Source organism: Heloderma suspectum, chromosome 5, assembly GCF_057233095.1.
Source record: "Heloderma suspectum isolate Gila_16-S chromosome 5, 16-S_ref, whole genome shotgun sequence".
NCBI lineage: Eukaryota > Metazoa > Chordata > Lepidosauria > Squamata > Helodermatidae > Heloderma > Heloderma suspectum.
In genome coordinates, this window is record NC_139462.1 from 76,298,021 (window position 1) to 76,317,057 (window position 19,037).

Consider the following 19,037-nt stretch of genomic DNA (forward strand, 5'->3'; position numbering starts at 1 on the left):
TGCACTTTTGCACTTGCAAAAATCCCTGTCCATCCCCATCCATTTTGTCTTAGTTCATGGATCATCCTCTCAAACGCCATATTCTCAGGGTTGATACTCACACGTGGCCACCCACGGGGATTGCTGCTTGAGCTGTGAGATAAGCCATTTGTGCAAGCAAGTCCCTGTGCAGTTTTGTTGATATTAACCATGTCAGCCTGAACTCCAATGCATTGATGACATTTCCATTCAATCCCTTACCCCTTCCAATATTTTATTTATTCACAGTATTTATGCAACACTTTTGCAAACAAATGTTTTCAGTTCAGTGAAAAATAAAAGAATTTTATTGTAATAGTAATAACAATAACAATTTTATAATAAAAATAAAGCAAGATAAAAACATAAATGCTAAGCAACAAATGCAAAGCAGTGATCGCAGCCAGCGATATATAAACCTAGCCCCCAAAGTCTTGGTGTACATTTTTAAATGTTTAAAAAAGAGAATGGAAATTGACATGTGGAGGGCACTCCACGCCTAGCCAATACCAATCTTGCAATCCAAAAAAGAGGTTGTTTGGAGCAAAGCTTCATTGCCTGCTCTTAAACCCCAGGGGGATCATTTTTGCTACCTTCCTCAATGTAGATAGCAAATTTAGAAGAAGCGAGTGCTATCATCTTTTGCTAGTTAGGGCTAATTTATAGAGATGAGTAAAGTAGAGGTCTAAAGATTCCAGATGTTTCTGCACTCAGTTAAAAACAAAACAAAAAAAACCTCCTTTCATTTCAGAACTCATTTCCAGGCCATGGACAGTACTTTATGTTAACATGGGTGTTCAGTGATTGAAATTGGCAAGGACAGTGGGAACACAGGTTTCTACCTTTTGATCTTGAGTACTTATTGTTAGGGTCCCCAGTAGCCAAAAAACTTAACTCTTTGTGGGCCTACTTATTAAGTAACCAACATGAACCAGATTCAAATGGGCATAATTTTGGCTTGCAAACATTTCTATGCACCCTTGTTTGTTGCTCATCTTCATGAAGTCATAAGCATAAAGATGTTTGTTACGCCAAAAATGGTTTCACAAGTGCTATAGAATACTGGCCACCTGGAGGATGAAATGGATGTTTAGGATCCAAGAGCTTATTTAGGTAGGCCTCATATGTAAAGCTTTAAAAATTGGGTCTTTCTGACACTGTGATTGCAACATCACTGAGCTTGTGTTAAGCTATCCACTTAATTCTACAACAACATGTTTATTCCTAATACATTTTTGCAAACACAGGTTCTGAGCCAGTGTCCAGTTAAGTGTACTCGAATCCAGCTACATTTCAGTGGGATTTAAGCTCACATAATTTTCTTCTAGTTTGAACCTAGGATTGTCAGGTCTTCAATTGCAGATGACGGCTGATCCTTCAAAATCTCTATGGCATTGTGAGAGAGTATGTATTCATGTGTCTGCTGCCCACCTTTCTCTCCCATTCTCTCTCCCCAAAGTGGAGATCTGTGTGATTCAGCACACAGAAGAGGGAGGAGGTGCAGTCATGGCCTGACATGGTTTTAGTGCTTCAGAGTTCTTAAAGGAACTTAGAGTGGAAATAAGGAACCTTTGACCCTCCAGATGTTTTTGGATTCCAATTCCAATCAACCCCAGCCAACATACAGTGGTCAGGAATGATGGGAGTTGTAGGGCAATAACATCTGCAGGGCTACATGTTTCACATTCCTGCCTTAGCAAGAGAAGTTTAAATCAGTTGTCTTTGACTTTTTCACACTTTTAACCCCAGCCTGCAAAATGGAACCCACTTTTAATGTTTTAGCTGTATATGGCTGTCCTTCTCCATCTCTCTGCTATTCTCCTATTCTGCCTTCTCCTCCCCCTTCCATTTTTTCTAGACCATAAAAGCAATTTATGGTGGTGCTATTAATGTGAACCAGTTTATGCATCTTGACTCACCTGCCAAAGACTAGTTCAACGTTTCAAATATTTAGATGACTACCAGGTCTTACTTCAAATGCCTTTGCTGGTCATTACTTTCAAATTTCTTACAGTCTTTTTAGAGAAGATAATGCATTGGCCTTCCTCAGTGTACAGTTTCCCACCCCTCCGCTCCCTTCTAGTTTCACTACAGTGGCTTTCTTGTACATGCTGTTTTTTAAGGGGACGAAGTGCATGTTGAATCCTCTGGGTCACAGTGATGATGATCCGGGTTTGTTTTTTTCCCCAATTATACTGCCAACTGTTGTGTTGAGAAATACTGTAGGGATCCAGAGTAGGATAGTGACTAAGAGACTGAGGGTGCAATTCTATGCACGTTTAGACAGAATAAAATCCTACAACTCCCAGCATGCCCCAACAGCCATGCTAAAAACGTTGTCTCTGCCATGACCTCACTACATGCCCTTAGTCAAGCTGCACTCTCCCACTCTCAGTCCCCCTATCTTCAGTATGGGGATAATAAAAGAATTACAGCTAGACAATGCACATTAAATGCTTTGAACACTTCAGGGTGTTATACAAATCTTAAATCATCATCATCAATAATAGTTATAGCCTACTGCACACTTTGGAGACTTGTACCAATGTGTTAAGAACCCATGCATAAATAACCATATTTATTGCTATCTATATCCACCCTTTCTGGTTCTACCTCTTAAAGAATGTTTCATGTTTAATATTTGTGAAATTAAACAACAGCTGAGTGGCTACAAGCTCTTTCTGTGTTTGTACAGCTTGCTTTTTGTGTGACTTTGAAACTCCAGACATAAGTAGATTAATGGTTATTTGGTTAATAGGTAACTAAACTCTCCACATCTATTTTAGCCCATCATGTAATAAAATCTCATACATAAATGTCATTTTTAAATCTGATAGTGTTAATGTTCTCTCTAAGATGACCCTTTAGGCAATATGTTTCTTCAGGAATACTAGACCAATGCAGGATTTGTTTGAGACCTTAACTGCAAATCCTATACATATCCACTCTGAAATAAGTTTCACTGTGTTCAGTGGGACTTAGCCCCAGGTAAGAGTGTATAGGGTTGCAGCTAAAATGTCCCAAAGCAACTGCTCTTCCAGTCTGAGCCAGCTATGTTTAACAGAAGCCAGGGAGAAGGTGCTGCCCAGCTCAGAAAGCTCTGCTTGCTCTACACCAGCCTTCCTCAACCTGGTACTCTCCTGACGTTTTGGACATCAACTCCCATCAGCCCCAGCCATCCTGGCCAATGATCAGGAATGCTGGAGGGCACCAGGCTGGGGAAGTATATCCTCTACACAGTAAGAGGAGCACCCAAATGAAGAAAGGCAGCTGTGAATCAAGGAAGTTCTTTAAGAAGACTTTTTTCCCCCTTTAACACATTTCTGGGTGAACACTTTAGCACAGGCACTATAAAGTGGGAGAGCGCTCGTCTACAGAGATATCTGGTCTGCCTAGGGTCACAATCCAGCCCTCCAAGTTTCCCCAGATGGCCATATCTTTCCCCTGACCACCAAGCTTTGGTGGTTTCCTGGCTCTTGTGCAGTTTTCTCCCCTAATCTAGAAGGTCAAAATGCCTCTCCTAAGGCTTAGTTCTGAAGAGCTTTAAGCTAAAATATGCTCATTTTTTTTTTTGGTAATTTTGGCCACTCCCCTTTTGCTTTCAGTCACGCCTCCTTTTGCCTTTGGTTCCACCTACCACTGGAATGCAGCTGAAATTGAATTCAGCCCTCAGGCTGAAAGAGGTTTGATGCCCCTGCTATACACCCTACCGATAAAGAATATCTCATGAGCATTTTGTTTTTACAAACAAACATTTCGTGAAAATGTGCAACTATCAAGGAATAATCATTGGTAGTCTTAATGTTTGTTAAGAATTCTATTCTGCATAATTGGTTTTCAGATGTATCATTTCTCCATTTTTTTCTTCCGATGACTGATAGGGCAGGGTAAGCTGTACAGGAAGGCTGATGGTCCAAGCTGTCAACCAGAGAGGACGCAGTCCCCGGACACCACCTAGCCAACCTCATGTCAGAAGGTACCATAGCCATATGTGAACTGTTCTCAAGATTTCTATACATGGCAAAATCTTTGTGACTTCTGATACAAACGTTTTCCAGTTTATTTCCCATAATTCCTGCTTTAATGCCAGTATAGCTGACACAGTAAGAAGTTCTTCATAAAAAGTTCTGTGATTAGCAGAACTTATAGAATGCCTAAAATGTTGACCTCACATCCTTGACCTAGCTGCTTGTGCAATAAAATAGTAACATATCAATCAATCTTTCCAAACCTGGTACCCTCCAGATGTTTTGGGATACAACTTTCACCTTTCCTGACCATTGGCCATGCTGGCTGGGGCCGATGGGAGTTGCAGTCCAAGACATCTGGAGAATACCTGGTTGGGGAAGGCTGATACAAACATATGAAACATAAACTGTGAAGGAAATTCAGCACCCAGAGAATCTGGTTGGCCACATTGCTACCAGAATACTGGGCTACATGGAATTTTGGTAGGATCCTGCATGGCTCTATGTTCATATGTTAATAACGCCTTAAATAACTGAAAGCTCTTGTAGAAATTGGGATTAGTATTTGGTCTTGAAAATAATGGTACTTTTCAGCTCTTACCATATGTATGGACTTTATTATTGATTGATTGATTTCTGTCTCTTCTTATTGCCAGTGCCCTTAAGGTGGCTTACAGTAACAAACTTAAAACAATAAATAAAACAACAATAGCCAGTGTGGTGTAGTGGTTAGAGTGTTGGACTGGGAGCCGGGAGATCCTGTTCTAATCCCCACTCGGCCATGGAAGCCCATTGGGTGACTTTGGGCCAGTCACAGACTCTCAGCCCAACCCACCTCACAGGGTTGTTGCTGTGAAGATAAAATGGAGAGGAGGAGGATAATGTAAGCTGCCTTGGGTTCCTTGCAAGAGGAAAAAAGGCAGGGTATAAATGCAATAAATAAATGAATGATTAAAAAAAATAAAAACAGATAAAACAATAAACCTTAGCAGACTTTTTAAAAAAGCATCAGTAAGCACAAGAGGCAATTAAAAGGGTATCTGACATTATTAAAAGCCATTTAAGGCAAAGGAGAATAGGATGTGGCTTGGCATCTAAAAGCTAGTGATGAAGGCCCAAAACACGTATATGTAGGAAGGGAGTGTCACCTCTGAAAAGGCTCTCTCTCTGGTAGCTACCTAACCTCAGAAGGTAGGGACACCCACAGAAGGGCCCTGAAAACTTATTTCATTTGGCAGGCAGGCTTGTGTGAGCGAAAGCACTCCTTTAGATAGCCAGCTCCATCACAGCCATTCATGGCTTGAAAGGTTAAAACTCCTGTATTGTTGGATCCATTTCACAACAGACCTTAAGGGTTGGTTCAGATTCATGCGGCCACTGGGTTTCGCTAGCGTTTGCTGTGGAGAGAGCATGCACAATCCCCAAACACTTCTTATGTCTGCCATGGCAAATATTGATAGAATTCAGTTGCTATGTAAAGGGTGAAGCAGCTCTTAGCAGCAGCCTGGTCCTTCCTGGAGTTCATTAGACAAAGCATTGTGGTGCTGCCTTTCCTCCCACCTCCACATAACCAAGTAAAGCAAAGTAAACTCTTGGAAAAATCCATGATTTAGAATTTTGCCGTAAGAAAATATACGTTGGTTTCTATTAAAATCTTTCCTATAGTAGTGCCTTTGCGCTTTAGAAAGAAGTAAGTGTATGTCCATGCTGCCTAGTTTTCAGATGTTATGAGAGCGAAAAGTGTAGGTGGCAAGTTGAAAAACAGCAAAGAGTAATGAGTGTGATCTGGCCAAAACTAAAAATAATATTGAGTTCCATCCATTTTGTGTGAAAGAAAGAACTAAGCATGTACTTAAATCTCTCCCACTGAAATTAATTGGACTTCATACATTTGGCAGGATGGCGCCCAATGTATGTTTGGGGGGTTTTCAGGCTCTGTGATACATCTTTGGTCTAGAGAGAGATTGGTTTAGGTGGGCCATTTCACGTGGTCTTATTGATTTTCTTGTTCAGTGTGTGTGTGAGTGGAATATATCCAAAATTAATTGAAACATGATGGTATTGCTAACATCTGGCACTTCATATAATTTCAAGCTTCTGTCAGCACTCAAGTTTTGAGTGTTTGCATAATAGAGCAAATTGTATATGACTCATAAAAAGAAAGGCTCCATTTAAATTTACATACTAGTAAGCATGTAGAGGTTGCCTTTTGTTTCCTCACATCTTACTCATTTTATTGCAAATGAAAGAAATGTAATTTAAATCCTCTTACCCCTACCCCACCCCAATTTTGCCAAAAGCCAAGGGTTTGCTTAGGATACATAAGCAAATCTAACCCAACTTAGTCCTCTTCAAAGTCCAGTCTGAAATTAATTAAAGTTCAGGAGACGGGGGAACAGAGTATTGTGCCGAATCCAGTCAATCATCTTGGTCATGAATTTTTATTTATGCTTTTTAGGAGAACTTGGATTTCGGCTTTAGAACAGGAAATTGGGTATAATGTCAATACTGAAGAGACAGACACTTCACACATATAACCAAACTTGCAGAACCTCCACTGGTGACAATAGAAGCCTTTTCTCCTTTTTTTTAGCCCCTGCACAGGGTGGGGGGTGAATTTAGAAAAACATGCTGCTGGGAGGGAAAGGTTTAAACTTCCTCTATCCCCATGCAGTGGTCCCAATCCAGATCACTTACTTGTTAGTAAAAAGAAAGAGAGTCTAAGCTGCATTTTTAATATATTATGTCGTTCATATATCATCCTACCATTTCTGAAGGAAAGATATGATAGCCACCTCAGATGGTGGATTATAGGGACTATTAAAGGGACTAGCCCCTAAAATCCACCATCTGTGGTGGCGATCTCATCTTGCCTTCAGAAGTGGTAGGGCCACATCTGGAACTAACCTGGGAACATAGGAAGCTGCCTTATACTGAGTCAGATCATCTAGCCTAGTATTGTCAATGCTGACCAGCAGCAATTCTCCTGGTGGGTTTCAGGCACAAGTTGTTACAACCCTACCTGGAGATCGCGGGGATTGGACCTAGAATCTTCTGCATGCAAGGTGGATGCTCTACCACTGAGCTACACCCACTCCCCATGGACTTGGCCCTTCATACGGATTATTTGCTCTCCAACAGGCAGGCCCCCAAATGAATGTGCTTGTAAAATACATACATAAATAAATAAATCTGGGCCAGTCCTGTAAGCATTGGCAAGTAAGCAGGACAGGCTGAATGAAGGTTGTGTCTGTGCAATGTCTCAATCTGTGGTGTTGGGCTAGCATTATGAGTTTATCCAGGACAATGCTGGTATGCCAGTATAGATCAACACTGCTAAGCTGGGAACAGTCTGTCAACTTTACCGTCTAAGAACATTGTACAGAGCTTTTGCATGGCAGAGTCCTAAGATTTCTTGCACTGCAATCCTATACGTGGCTAATTGGAAGTAAGTCTCACTGAGGTCAGCTGGTCTTACTTCTTTTGTATATTCTCTACAGACCTCGGTCTCGATCAAGGGATAGCGGAGATGAAAATGAGCCAATCCAGGAACGCTTCTTCCGACCTCATTTCCTGCAGGCCCCAGGAGACCTGATAGTTCAAGAAGGAAAACTTTGCAGAATGGACTGCAAGGTACTTTTTAAAGTTTTATTTGAATAGAGGACATATTCAACTGCATTTGTTAATCATATTATACTTACTTTTTGATCAGACATATGGAGATGGTTTGGAATGGTGAAGGATTGAGCTAAATAGTCCAATTTAGGAACATTTCACATGTTTACTTTAAATTTGCCATACTGTTGCTTTGGGAGAGTCAACTTCATTAACAGCTGTGTTGTATATTGATTACCGAGTTGATTGCTGATCAGATCACTTCATAAATGTACGGGCTGAATTTCACTTCTGCATTTTAAAGCCAGATACTGAAAGTTATTAAGCCAGGGATGCATAATATATTATGAAATGTTATTCCATGAAAAAGAACATTGTAAAAGTTAACAGTGTGCAGCTAGGAGTCATAGACAACATATGTGCTCCCTCTAGTGGATTTGAATTTCAAGACTCCTATCATGTATTTGTTTATAAGGTTGTGCTCAAGAAGACACATACTCCGTAGGCCTTACTTCTGTGTAGAGACATATAGGGGTGCACTGTAAATTACTGCAAAAATGACCGTGAGCAGGAGGAGGGCAAAGGAGTATGTCCAGGAGAAATTATTTACCACGTCAAAGATCAGATCTTTTTTTCTTATTTCCAATTAATATGTCAAATAGGTATGAGACTCTTTTAAAAAGTTTTTAGAAGTGTTTTGCTCTTATGCCTTCATTCACTCATGAGTGTTATATGGGATGTCAGTCTTCAGTTGTGTTTTTACAAGTCCTGGCTTTGTTTGTCAAATACCTTTAAGTGCTCTCAACATTCTTCCTGCAAAGAACAGGGTATGAATGAACATCTATAAAGAATAAGCTAATGGACAAAAGTGAACGTGCTCCCCATTCTTAAGTCAATTGTCCAGAAATAACTCAAGGAAATTAATGGGATATAAAGTCCAAATGATGTAATGCATGTAATGCTAAGTCATTATTTATTACCTGGGGCTCAAGCACTTCTCCCTCCCTTCTCCTCCTCCCACATATCCGGGAGGAGGAAAAAAACCATGATTCAGTTTCTCTTTCTGTAATTCCTTGCGTACTGTTACCTATGTACCAGGAATCCTGGTTTAAAATAAATTCTAATTTGTTAAACATGCTAGATTTATAAGCCATGTTTTGAAGTTGGCTTGTTTAGCAGTTGGCTTGAGTTTAGTTTGAACCATGATACCTCGTTTGCACACAGCGACAAGCTTGAGGCTTCACTCGTGCTCACCAAGGTTCATGCACAGTACTGCTAAATCATGGTTAAGTGTGATGTGTGAACCAGATCAGTGCGTAAGAATCATGATGTTGTATAAGAAATATTCTGCTTGTTTTCCATCTTCCTACATTCAGCTTGGTTTTAAAATACTAACATTCAGCTCTTTGCTATGTATGTATAGTTAGAATGTCACATCACTATTCAGCATTTTTAAAGATCATTTCTCATTCTGTTCTGCAAACTTTAATTGAACATAATTCTTTCCTTGGTGATGGATGTCATTCGACTTCCCCCTTTTATATTACTTGACATGCCAAATGAAGTATGATATTGTTGCATCCAGTTGAGAATGAATTTTTGTTTAATGAATTTAGCCTATATACAATACATTCAGGTTGGACAAGCTAAAAATTGAGAATAAATAAATGATTGCATATAGTTTGACAGTTCAGTCTGACACCTCATTGCGAAATGTACAAACTCTCTACCTGCAAAACTGGCATAATGCCATATTTTGTGACATTATGTTAGCATAACTATTAGATCATCCCACGAGCCACATATGCAGGTGAAGCAAGTTCTGTGACTGGGCTGTAATGCAGTTGGCTAATAATGAACCAATATAGAAGTCAATTCTGTAATGGGATATATCTGCATAGATAGAAGGAAATGTGTGTTGTAAACCTGAAACAAAATTCAGTCTCCGTTCCTTTTAACTCATGGGGAGAGTAATCCTATGGCCCCTAGACCGTGTCTGGAGGGCCATAGGATAGTTTGGGTTCCTGAATCTAAGACTGGAGGCAGCACTCCAGCCTCGGACCCAGGAGTCCGAGCTCCGCTCCCCCCTCCTCCTCCACTCCCTCTAAGACCTCACAGCCAGCATGGAGAGAACCGTGTTGGCTGCCTCCCCAAGGTCAGAAAAGCAACCTTTGGAGGGAACATAAAGCAGGCATTCCTGTGGGCGGAGAGGGGAGGGGACTGGGGAGGCTGCGGTACAAGGAATCCTTTGGCCTCTCCAGGCTCCTTCCCTCCTCTTCCCCAGCATCTCAGCCACATGGGCGAAAAAGACCATCTAGCTGAAATGCAGAGTAGGAGGAGCACGGAGGTGACAATTGCCTGCGCCACTCCTCCTGCTCTGCATTGGATGGCCCTAAGCCTCTGAGTTCAGAAGCTTATGGCCATCCCCATAGGATCGTGCCCCTAGTCTCTTTGAAATCTTCCAAAGGTGCAAACTGAAAACAATTGAAATTGAAAGGCATTCAGGCACTTTGTATAACAGAATTAAGTAATTATTCAGAATTCCGCTTGTCTGCTTCTGAAACCTTCCTTAGCTTCTCATGACTCTGTTGCTAAAGCAACTTTTCTAAGCAGTAACTATCATTAATGATACAAATATCTCAACAAACTGAGATTGGTTCAAAGTGTTCTGAATATGGAGTATAACAAGTGATGAATGGGGTATAGCTGGAATGGAATTTGAGGTTCAGTGAAATACTTCCAACACATTCCTCCTTTAAAACAAAGAATTATTTTATAATGCTTGGCTCCATGCAGTTGCTATGGAGAAAAGAATGCTGAAAGGTAGTAATCATGGGCAAAACTGCAAGGAGAAGATGGATGGCATGTGAAATCTTTTCATTCTGTATGCTGTGATACTTAGTGCTATTATGGAACATCTATTCAAACAGGCCACTGAAGTCCAGGAGCACTGCAAATTCTGCTTAGATATCACTGAAAAAGTGGTGATGGGCTTTGATCTGTTTATGGTATTTTGATACACAACAGTTGGAAACAAATGCTTCTCATATAGTCTCTGTATGCTTTTGTCTCATTGAGGTCTCCACTGTGTTCTGTTTAAGGTCAGTGGCTTGCCAACTCCTGATATCAACTGGCAAGTCAATGGAAGAGTAATACGTTCTGATAGCTCCCACAAAATGCTAGTTCGTGAAAATGGTGTACACTCCCTGATCATAGAGCCTGTCACAGCAAGGGATGCTGGCATCTATACATGTGTTGCCACCAATCGAGCTGGTCAGAACACATTCAGCCTGGAACTGATCGTTGCAGGTAACATCTCCATGGAGGGCCCTTGCATGGTTACATAAGGAGGAGCCATTTACTTTCGAGTTCCCTAAAGATTATAATCACATGGAGTTCCTTTCCTTTCTGTATTGCTCTTTTTGAAGATACATTATGCCTGTTGGGTAATCATTCCTATTTCCCTTTGGAATTTTTAGGATTCAGGCATAATCCGTAATAGCCTTCATTTATTTTTCCTGAGTCCTTAAGAGACCACCTCAAAGTTTTCAGGATGTATAATCCTGAAAAACGTATAATCATGCTGAGAAAAAGTGCCATATAAATTCTAAGTGCTCAGAGCTCTTTACACCCATTCTCTTGATATCTTTCAACAATCCTGTAGGCTAGTAGTAATAAGCCATATTAAGGGGGATGATGGGTATGTGGCTTCCTTGAAGTAATGGCTTTGAGAGGTGGTGGTAGTTAGTGGATGAGCTGGAGTTTGGTGCATGGACTTTCGGCTGGTATCTCCTGTTTTAAAGCGCTATTAATGCTACACTAACATTCAAATAATAAAGAAAAGGAACTCAGAAATGTATAACTGAAGGAAGAAACTAGGCTGTGCCCTTCTAAGTATGATCAAAATGCATATGGGATGTTTTGGAGAAGTGTTGGGTGGATTGTGTCCTAAATTTGGTAAATTAGTGATCTGAATTCAATTTGTTCAAATCATAGAGACGAGTTCACCCAGTGCTAATTAATGGCTGTACAAAGGAGCAGCATTTGGCTGTGGGGATCTTTAAACATAACCCTCGCTGTTACGAGAGTGGTCTTGATGTTGCTGGGGCTGGTCTGTAAATGATCCAACCAAATGGGAAAGTTCATGTGGATCCTTGCCCTGCTGCTGGCACTCCACCTGGTGGAGGGGTGGGGGAAGGGTGGTCCCCTTTCTAGGAAAAACGCTTGAGGTCAAGTCCCCACCCATGTGGTAGGCTCATTTAAATACTACCCCCCCCCCCGGTGTCAAGGCGCCATGAAAAGCACCCATGGAAAAGCAGTTCCCAGATGGCTAGGGCAGCCTTCCCCAACCTAGTGCCCTCTGGATGTGTTGGGACTCCATTTTCCATAATACCCAGCCAGCTATACTGTCTGGGGATTTATGGGAGTTGTAGTCCAACCTATCCAGAGGGCACCGGATTGGGGAAGGCAGAGCTAGGGTAATGTTAAAAAGGCCCCTTTGTGAAGCGGGGAGGAGAGGAGGTAAGTAAGCTGCCCTCAGTCCTACTAAAGTGGTGAAGAACTTCCATTGGCGTGTGTGTGTGTTTTAACAGAGCACTTATGAGCACAACCCCCAGCTAGTTGAACACTTTTAAGTTCCCGATTTCAGTGGAAAATAAGAACCTGTACAATCCTTGGCTTCATTCGGGCGTAACAAGACCAAATTGCTGAGAGTTCTGGCTTATCTGTCAGAATTCTGCAGGAGCAGCTAACCAGGGGGTGGGCAATTTGTGGCCCTCCAGATGTTGTCAGACTGCACCTCCCATCGGTCCTAGCTAGCATTGAGGTAGGATGGGAGTTGCAGCCCAGCAACCTCTGGTGGGCCACAAGTTGCCCACCCCCAGATTAGCTGCTCCTGCTGGCTGGAAAAGCCCAGTGGGGGTTATCGGGAGCAGGCACAACCATGCTGCTCATAGGCCAGAATTCCCAGCAACTGGGAGTTTGGCTAGATTGTGCTTTGTATCTTTTTCTAAGCTAAGGTGGAGGGGAGCATTAGATTGCTACCTGAGACAGAAAATGAAGAAAAGTGCTGCCTTATGTCATGTCCTCTTGGCAACACTGGAAAATAAACATCGAATCCTTTATCAGTACAAGAGGAAGGAAAAGCTATTTCTCTTTTTTACAGCTAAAGAAGCACACAAGCCACCTGTATTTGTAGACAAACTACAAAACACAGGAGTAGCTGAGGGGTATCCTGTGCGACTGGAATGCAGGGTTTCAGGTGTGCCGCACCCTCAGATCTTCTGGAAGAAAGAGAATGAGTCGCTCACGTACAATACTGACAGAGTGAGGTTAGTCTCATTTACTATTTGTTAATTTCTGAATATCTCTGAATAGTGAGCTATGTTAATTAATGCACCTTGCGTGACTATCCTTTTATTTTAGGTCCCCCCCCCAAAAAAAAAGTTATATTAAGTGAAAAATATGAAACTACTTATGATTTATTTAAAGTGTATTAACCTCACTGGGAATTACAGAAACCTACGCTGAATAACACACAACTTTTAAATTCATATATTTGTCTGATCAAGGGACTGAAGCACTAGCCTGAGTTTTCTCATTCGAAGCTGAATTTACATTTCAGTTATTTGTTACATTTATATCTCGCCTTTCCTCCAAGCAGCCCAAGGCAGAGTACATGATCCTCCTCCTCTCCATTTCTATCCTCACAACGACCCTATGTGGTAGGTTAGGCTGAGAGTCAGTGATGGGCCCAAAGACACCCAGAGAGCTTCATGGCCAAGTGGGGACTAGAGCCTGGTCCTCCCAGTCTAACACTCTACCCACTTCACTACCCCATCTCAGAATCTTGCATGTGTTCAGCTACCTCACTGTCCTTATTTTATCCCCCTTGTAGCATGCACCAGGATAATCACGGTTACATCTGCCTGCTTATTCAGGGAGCTACAAAAGAAGATGCTGGTTGGTACACTGTGTCAGCAAAGAATGAGGCTGGGATTGTGTCCTGCACAGCAAGGCTGGATGTCTATGGTAAGATATTCTTTGGGATGCTTCCAATATTTGGGTGAATTGGGCCAAATGTATAGCTGCAAGTTTGTTGCAGTTTAAATCAGGCCTACCTGTGCAGTGTAAGACCTCTTGCACCCCTCTCCCTATCGCCAATGGGGGGAGGGGAGTTCCAAACTTTTGTTTGCGGCTTGTACCATTTTGTGGGAATATCAGCATACGTGCCAATCCAGAGGGTTGATACTATATTATGATCTACATTATTGCTACTTTCCCTAGTTTCAAAGGTGTGTAGTGGGGGTTTTCCAGTCTGTTGCAACCAGCCAAACATGCTTCATAGCCTTGAATGAGACTCCCTCACAACCCATTCACTCATTATATTTTTTGGTGTACGGGGTGTTTAAGCTGTAGTTTTATATTTTACACTGTTTTATGCTGTACCTTGTGGTTTTAATTTCTGTGAACCACCCAGAGAACTTTCGCTATTGGCTGGTACAGAAATGAATGTTTTTTGAAAATCAATAATTTGTGAACAAAATGTGTGTAATATACCAATGCAGTCAATGAAATGTCAGGATTGGCTGCAGATCCCTGGGAACTGTACACTTAGTTTCAAACCCAGGTTTGTTACCACGTAATGTGAAAAAGCCCTTAGTGTCTTTACTGCTGGGAGTGAATGCTATTTGTGCTATTGCCAAGTTCACCAAGGAGGAGTAGAGGAGGGGAGGGGGGAGAAATAGAGCATAGAGTGCAAGAACCCTGTTGTGTGTCATTATTAGGACACTAAAACCTCTCATTGGATGGTTTCATTTTGAGGGAAGTCAAAATGCTTTCTTTTCATGCCACCTAGAAGACAGATAAATCCCAAGCACTTTTTTAGAATTAAATGAGAAAGGAGACATGCTGGGTCAAGGAGATTTTCTATGATATGTTGCCGAGGGAACTCCTCCTCTTAACCAATGCTAACAAGATCTAAATTTCCAGTGAAAAAAGAAGTTTGCATGTCTTGATACCTCATGCTAAGTCAAAGCCCTTTAGGAAATTGCCTTGAATAGGTGAAAATTTACAGTATTTAAATTTACAGTATTTAAAGCTCTGGGTTGGATCCAAGATCTGCCTTCCTTGAGAGGAAGGGCTCTGCTTACAGGTCCCTCCACCCAATTTGGGGGGATTAGCCCTCACCCACACATAGTTCACCACATTCAAAAGTTCTCTACTCTCTGGTCACATTTTGACATAACAACCCACAAGTTCTCAGGGCTGTGCAGGAGTGAGCGAGCATGCTGCCTAGCAACCACTCACCGCTTCTGCTTTGTTTCCAGACTACAAAACAACTCAGGAAAGCCCTGTTCCTGGGTTGTTTACTGTGATGTCCAAAGCTGGAACTCTGGGTTGTTGAGGGAGACATCCATCTGTATCAAGATACTTCTGTATGAAGTTCACTAGATCCCAGATGAGCACTGTGATGTAGATGTATATCTAGATAGATATTGTGTTTGCATCAGCTTCATTCAGAGATCCGCCAGATATATATTTAAAGGGGGGGCTCCCCCACAAGAGGGATAAAATGCTTGTCACTTCGTATTTGCATTAGCAAACTATTTCCTCTTTCTGCAGCTCAGTGGCAACAACAACCCCAGACCACCAAGCCAAAGAAGGTGCGTCCCTCAGCTAGTCGATATGCAGCACTTTCTGACCAAGGACTAGACATCAAAGCTGCATTTCAGCCAGAAGCAAATCCAGGACATCTGACACTGCAATCTGGATTGGTAGAAAGTGATGATCTGTAAATCCTAACTCTCAGATCCAACATTTTCTTTCATAGTGAAAACACTGAAAGCCATTGTCTTGACCAATTATAATTTATGCCACTTTGTGAAAGGCAGTCACCTTGTGTGCAAAAGATAAAGAACACCTTAATCACGTATTTCTTGCTCAGTATACAAATTAGAGTAGATAGTGATTATTCAGTAGAAATGTACAGCCCACACACACGAACATCACCTTTACCATAACCATTTCTTATTACTATGTGGGTAGTACTATTTTGAATAATCCTGTTCACAAATGCCAAATGCTGAAGTGAGTGTGATTTTTTTCAAAAGCAAACACACTGCAAAACTTATCACCTAGTGCCTTTGCAAGTTGTAGGTGCTATTAATGAATAATGCTAGCCATTTTATTGGGCCACAAGACAACTGCAAGTGTATCAGCAATGCATTCTGATGACAGTGAAAATGTGCAATACGGAAATAATAAAACAAGATGGGAAAAGGAAGAGAGATCTAAGTGAAATTTATCTCTGTAAATGGCTTTCTGTTCTCAAAGGAGAAAGGAGCTACTTGCTTTAATTGTGCTTAATATGGCAAGGAGGCTTCATTTGACTTTTGTTAACTAAGAAGTGGCTAACTTATAAATGTACTGCCAGGTTGAATCAATCATAAAATAATTTAAAATATGGACATTATGATGGAATTGTTTTACAATGTTAGATTTGTAACAGTGGGATGAAACGGGGGCAAAAGGCCAGACCTTCCTCAGAGGATGAAAATACAGGAGAACACACATTTCATCCCTCTGAAATTCCATGGTTACCTAAATGCTTTTTTTTATACTGAGATTTGATTGACCAGAACCTATGTGACACAAGTGAGGATAATTAGTATAGAGTAAGTGAAGAAAGGAGCGAGTCTGCAATAAGGGCTTAAATAATAAGCACATACTATAGAGAATAGATGAGTAGATATGGGGGAATGCAGAAAGATAAGGAAATGTGTTACATTTTAAACACTGCATGCATGTGTACTAGATGTTACATTTTTGCGTTCTTGCCTACTGCAGCATGAATAACCCTGCATATGGCTGGGACTTTGTGAAAAAAATGGTTGGTTTTCCAGAATGTAGACTAGTTCTGCATCTAATTGGACTTCACTTAGATAGTATTATGCAACTTAGATTTAAAATAAATTCATTTTAATTGGGAAGAGTGGAAGACCACTTCCATTGAGTCTGGCAGAAATAAAATGTGGTTTTGATGGTACAAAAGTACTTTGCTACAAAAGGAAAACACTGTATTCCTTATATGAAGCACATTTATAGTACTTTATTTATAATAAAAACGTTGAATCTTTATCTCAACTCAGTTATTCAAGTGCAGTACTTTTTTTAAAAAAAGGTTTTGTATTATGTACCACACCATATATTTTGCATTACAGCTATACATGTATTGCTTTGCACCTCATTGTTAAGCACACAAACCAGGTTTTTAATGGCTAATAAAAACATTTAGCACAGAAGATAGTTACTTTTCTATGCAAACTGCTGCAGATGGTTAAAGCTTGTTAAAGGAATTGCTTACATATTTGTATTGTCATACACAATCTGTCATATGAAATTGTCCTACAGTCATCTTCTAGCCAAGTATGTCATATCACTTACCACATTCTTCTCAAATGTGATTTGATAATCTCCTATTTGTTTAGCTTCACTAGTAGCATTTTGCTTCTTTTTATTTGTATTTATAAAAAAATGTACAATCATACTACTTTGGATTGTTGTGCTGATATCATGTGGGTTTAACATCAATAAATATTACACAAATCAATAATTTGTGTTTTTCTGGATAAAAAGCAGTGATGTTTAATAAGGTTTCAAGAATAAAACTACAGCTGGACTCCTTGCCCCATTCAGCCTGGTGAGACTTGTACCGGAGTTACATGCTTAGGATCCCAGTGCATGGTTACAATCTATGTGTACTTTTAAGCCAATTAAAACTTTTCCTGCCATCTAGGCTCATTCCCTATCACATCATGTTTGTTGACAAGTGGGAGCTCTTCTCACTTGCTTCTACCATCACACCCCAAAGGTATGTGGACACGCTGGAGGAGGGTTTTTTGTGTTTTTCAGGATCATAGGAAAAAAGAAACCCAAACAACTAATACATGAAGGCTAACAGGTGATTACTGACAAATACAGTGAAAGGCCTTGTGATCGCCTCAGTCCTTTATTTTTACCCACATACCCTTAATACTGTGAAAAAGCAGTTTCAGTTTAGTCAACTGTTTGCCATAGGAAACACAGGACTAACCCTGACACATGAAGCTGCCCTACACATAGTCAGACCACTGCCCTATCTAGTCCATATTGTCTACTCTTGAGTAGCAGCAGCTCTGCAGAGCCCTAGGCAGAGGTGTCTTCCAGTTCTATTACCTCAGATCCCTTTAACTGGCGATGCCAGGAGTTGAGCATGACCTTGTGCACAGAGTTTTACCGCTGAGCTGATGCTTGTTACATGGCACGTTACCAAAGACATCGTGATCCGGTTTGCCCATAGTGGTGCGCGCCAGCCATGTTCCGCAGCCATTTTGAATATTCAACCCCTGATCAAGCCAATGGGTGGTTTCTATGTGATCTCCAAACACAGATGCTATAGCTGAATCGTGGGTTAAACAACCGAGATAACCTAAATACTAACCTCAGATTAACTGTGGGTTGCTTAACCCACGCTTAACCTATAGCGCCTGGGAATGTTTGGGGGCTGAATAGTCCAAAAGGCTGTGGAAGGCACCCAGCATGTTAATTAATCCACAATTTGCTATTACATGCGAACAGCCCCATAGACAAAAGCTGTTCTGATTGCTTTCATTCCCCACTCCCAGCAAAAACTACAATGTCTGGGGAAATACAATTGTGTACAGAACACTCATGCATCCACAAGAACTGCTTAAATGTCCTTAAGAGTAAAATTGCTTTTATGTAGGAATAGTTTGAGCAATTCCAAACATGCATGATTTTATGGTTTGTTTCTGAGCCACTGAGGCATCGGTCCAGTTCTGACAAAATAGAACCCATGAGTTGTTTAACCAATGGGTTGTCAAGACTGCATGGGAGTAAGCAAGCACGCTGCCTTCTGACCACTCACTGTTTCATTTCCAGTTTACAAAACAGCATTATTTGTTGTTGGGTTAAAACCCTGGGTTGTTTCTTCCTCAACAACCCAGAGTTTTGAGTTACCATGGCACAGATTATTTTGTAGAACACTCGCTCATTCCCATGCAGCCCCAACCATGGGTTAAGCAACCCATAGTTGGTCATTACGTGTGAATCAGGTCAGAGTCTATACGAATGCTTTATCAGCAGAACGAATTCCTGTTTGGTACTTAAGAGCTTGAAATGTGGCATTCAAGCCTCTTAAATAATGCACTTCCCATCATACAACATAAGCAACTTGCTGGGTTGGATCCAGGATCTGCCATCCACCCAATTTTGGGGACTCTCCCTCCCCACCACAGATCACCCCATTCAGCAGGGTCTCATGACTCCCATGTAGCATTTTCAGGGGGCTAGGGAGGCTACCACAGCAATGAGAGGGCATGGAAGTCACTTTCATCAGTGCATTTGCTCCAGCATGAAACTGGATCCAACCCTTAA

The 19,037-nt window shown here is 41.2% G+C and overlaps 1 protein-coding gene across 1 annotated transcript in view; it reads left to right on the forward strand.

Moving 5' to 3' along the window:
* PALLD (palladin, cytoskeletal associated protein) overlaps positions 1-17,231 on the forward strand; it is a 358,283-nt gene extending 341,052 nt beyond the window's left edge. The window contains exons 17-22 of the mRNA XM_084856416.1: positions 3,900-3,994; positions 7,487-7,619; positions 10,703-10,910; positions 12,766-12,931; positions 13,498-13,631; positions 15,225-17,231. Of these exons, the coding sequence (XP_084712542.1) occupies positions 3,900-3,994; positions 7,487-7,619; positions 10,703-10,910; positions 12,766-12,931; positions 13,498-13,631; positions 15,225-15,397 (909 nt within the window). The 3' untranslated portion in view covers positions 15,398-17,231. The remainder of the gene's footprint in view (positions 1-3,899; positions 3,995-7,486; positions 7,620-10,702; positions 10,911-12,765; positions 12,932-13,497; positions 13,632-15,224) is intronic.
* The last annotated feature ends 1,806 nt before the right edge of the window (positions 17,232-19,037 follow it).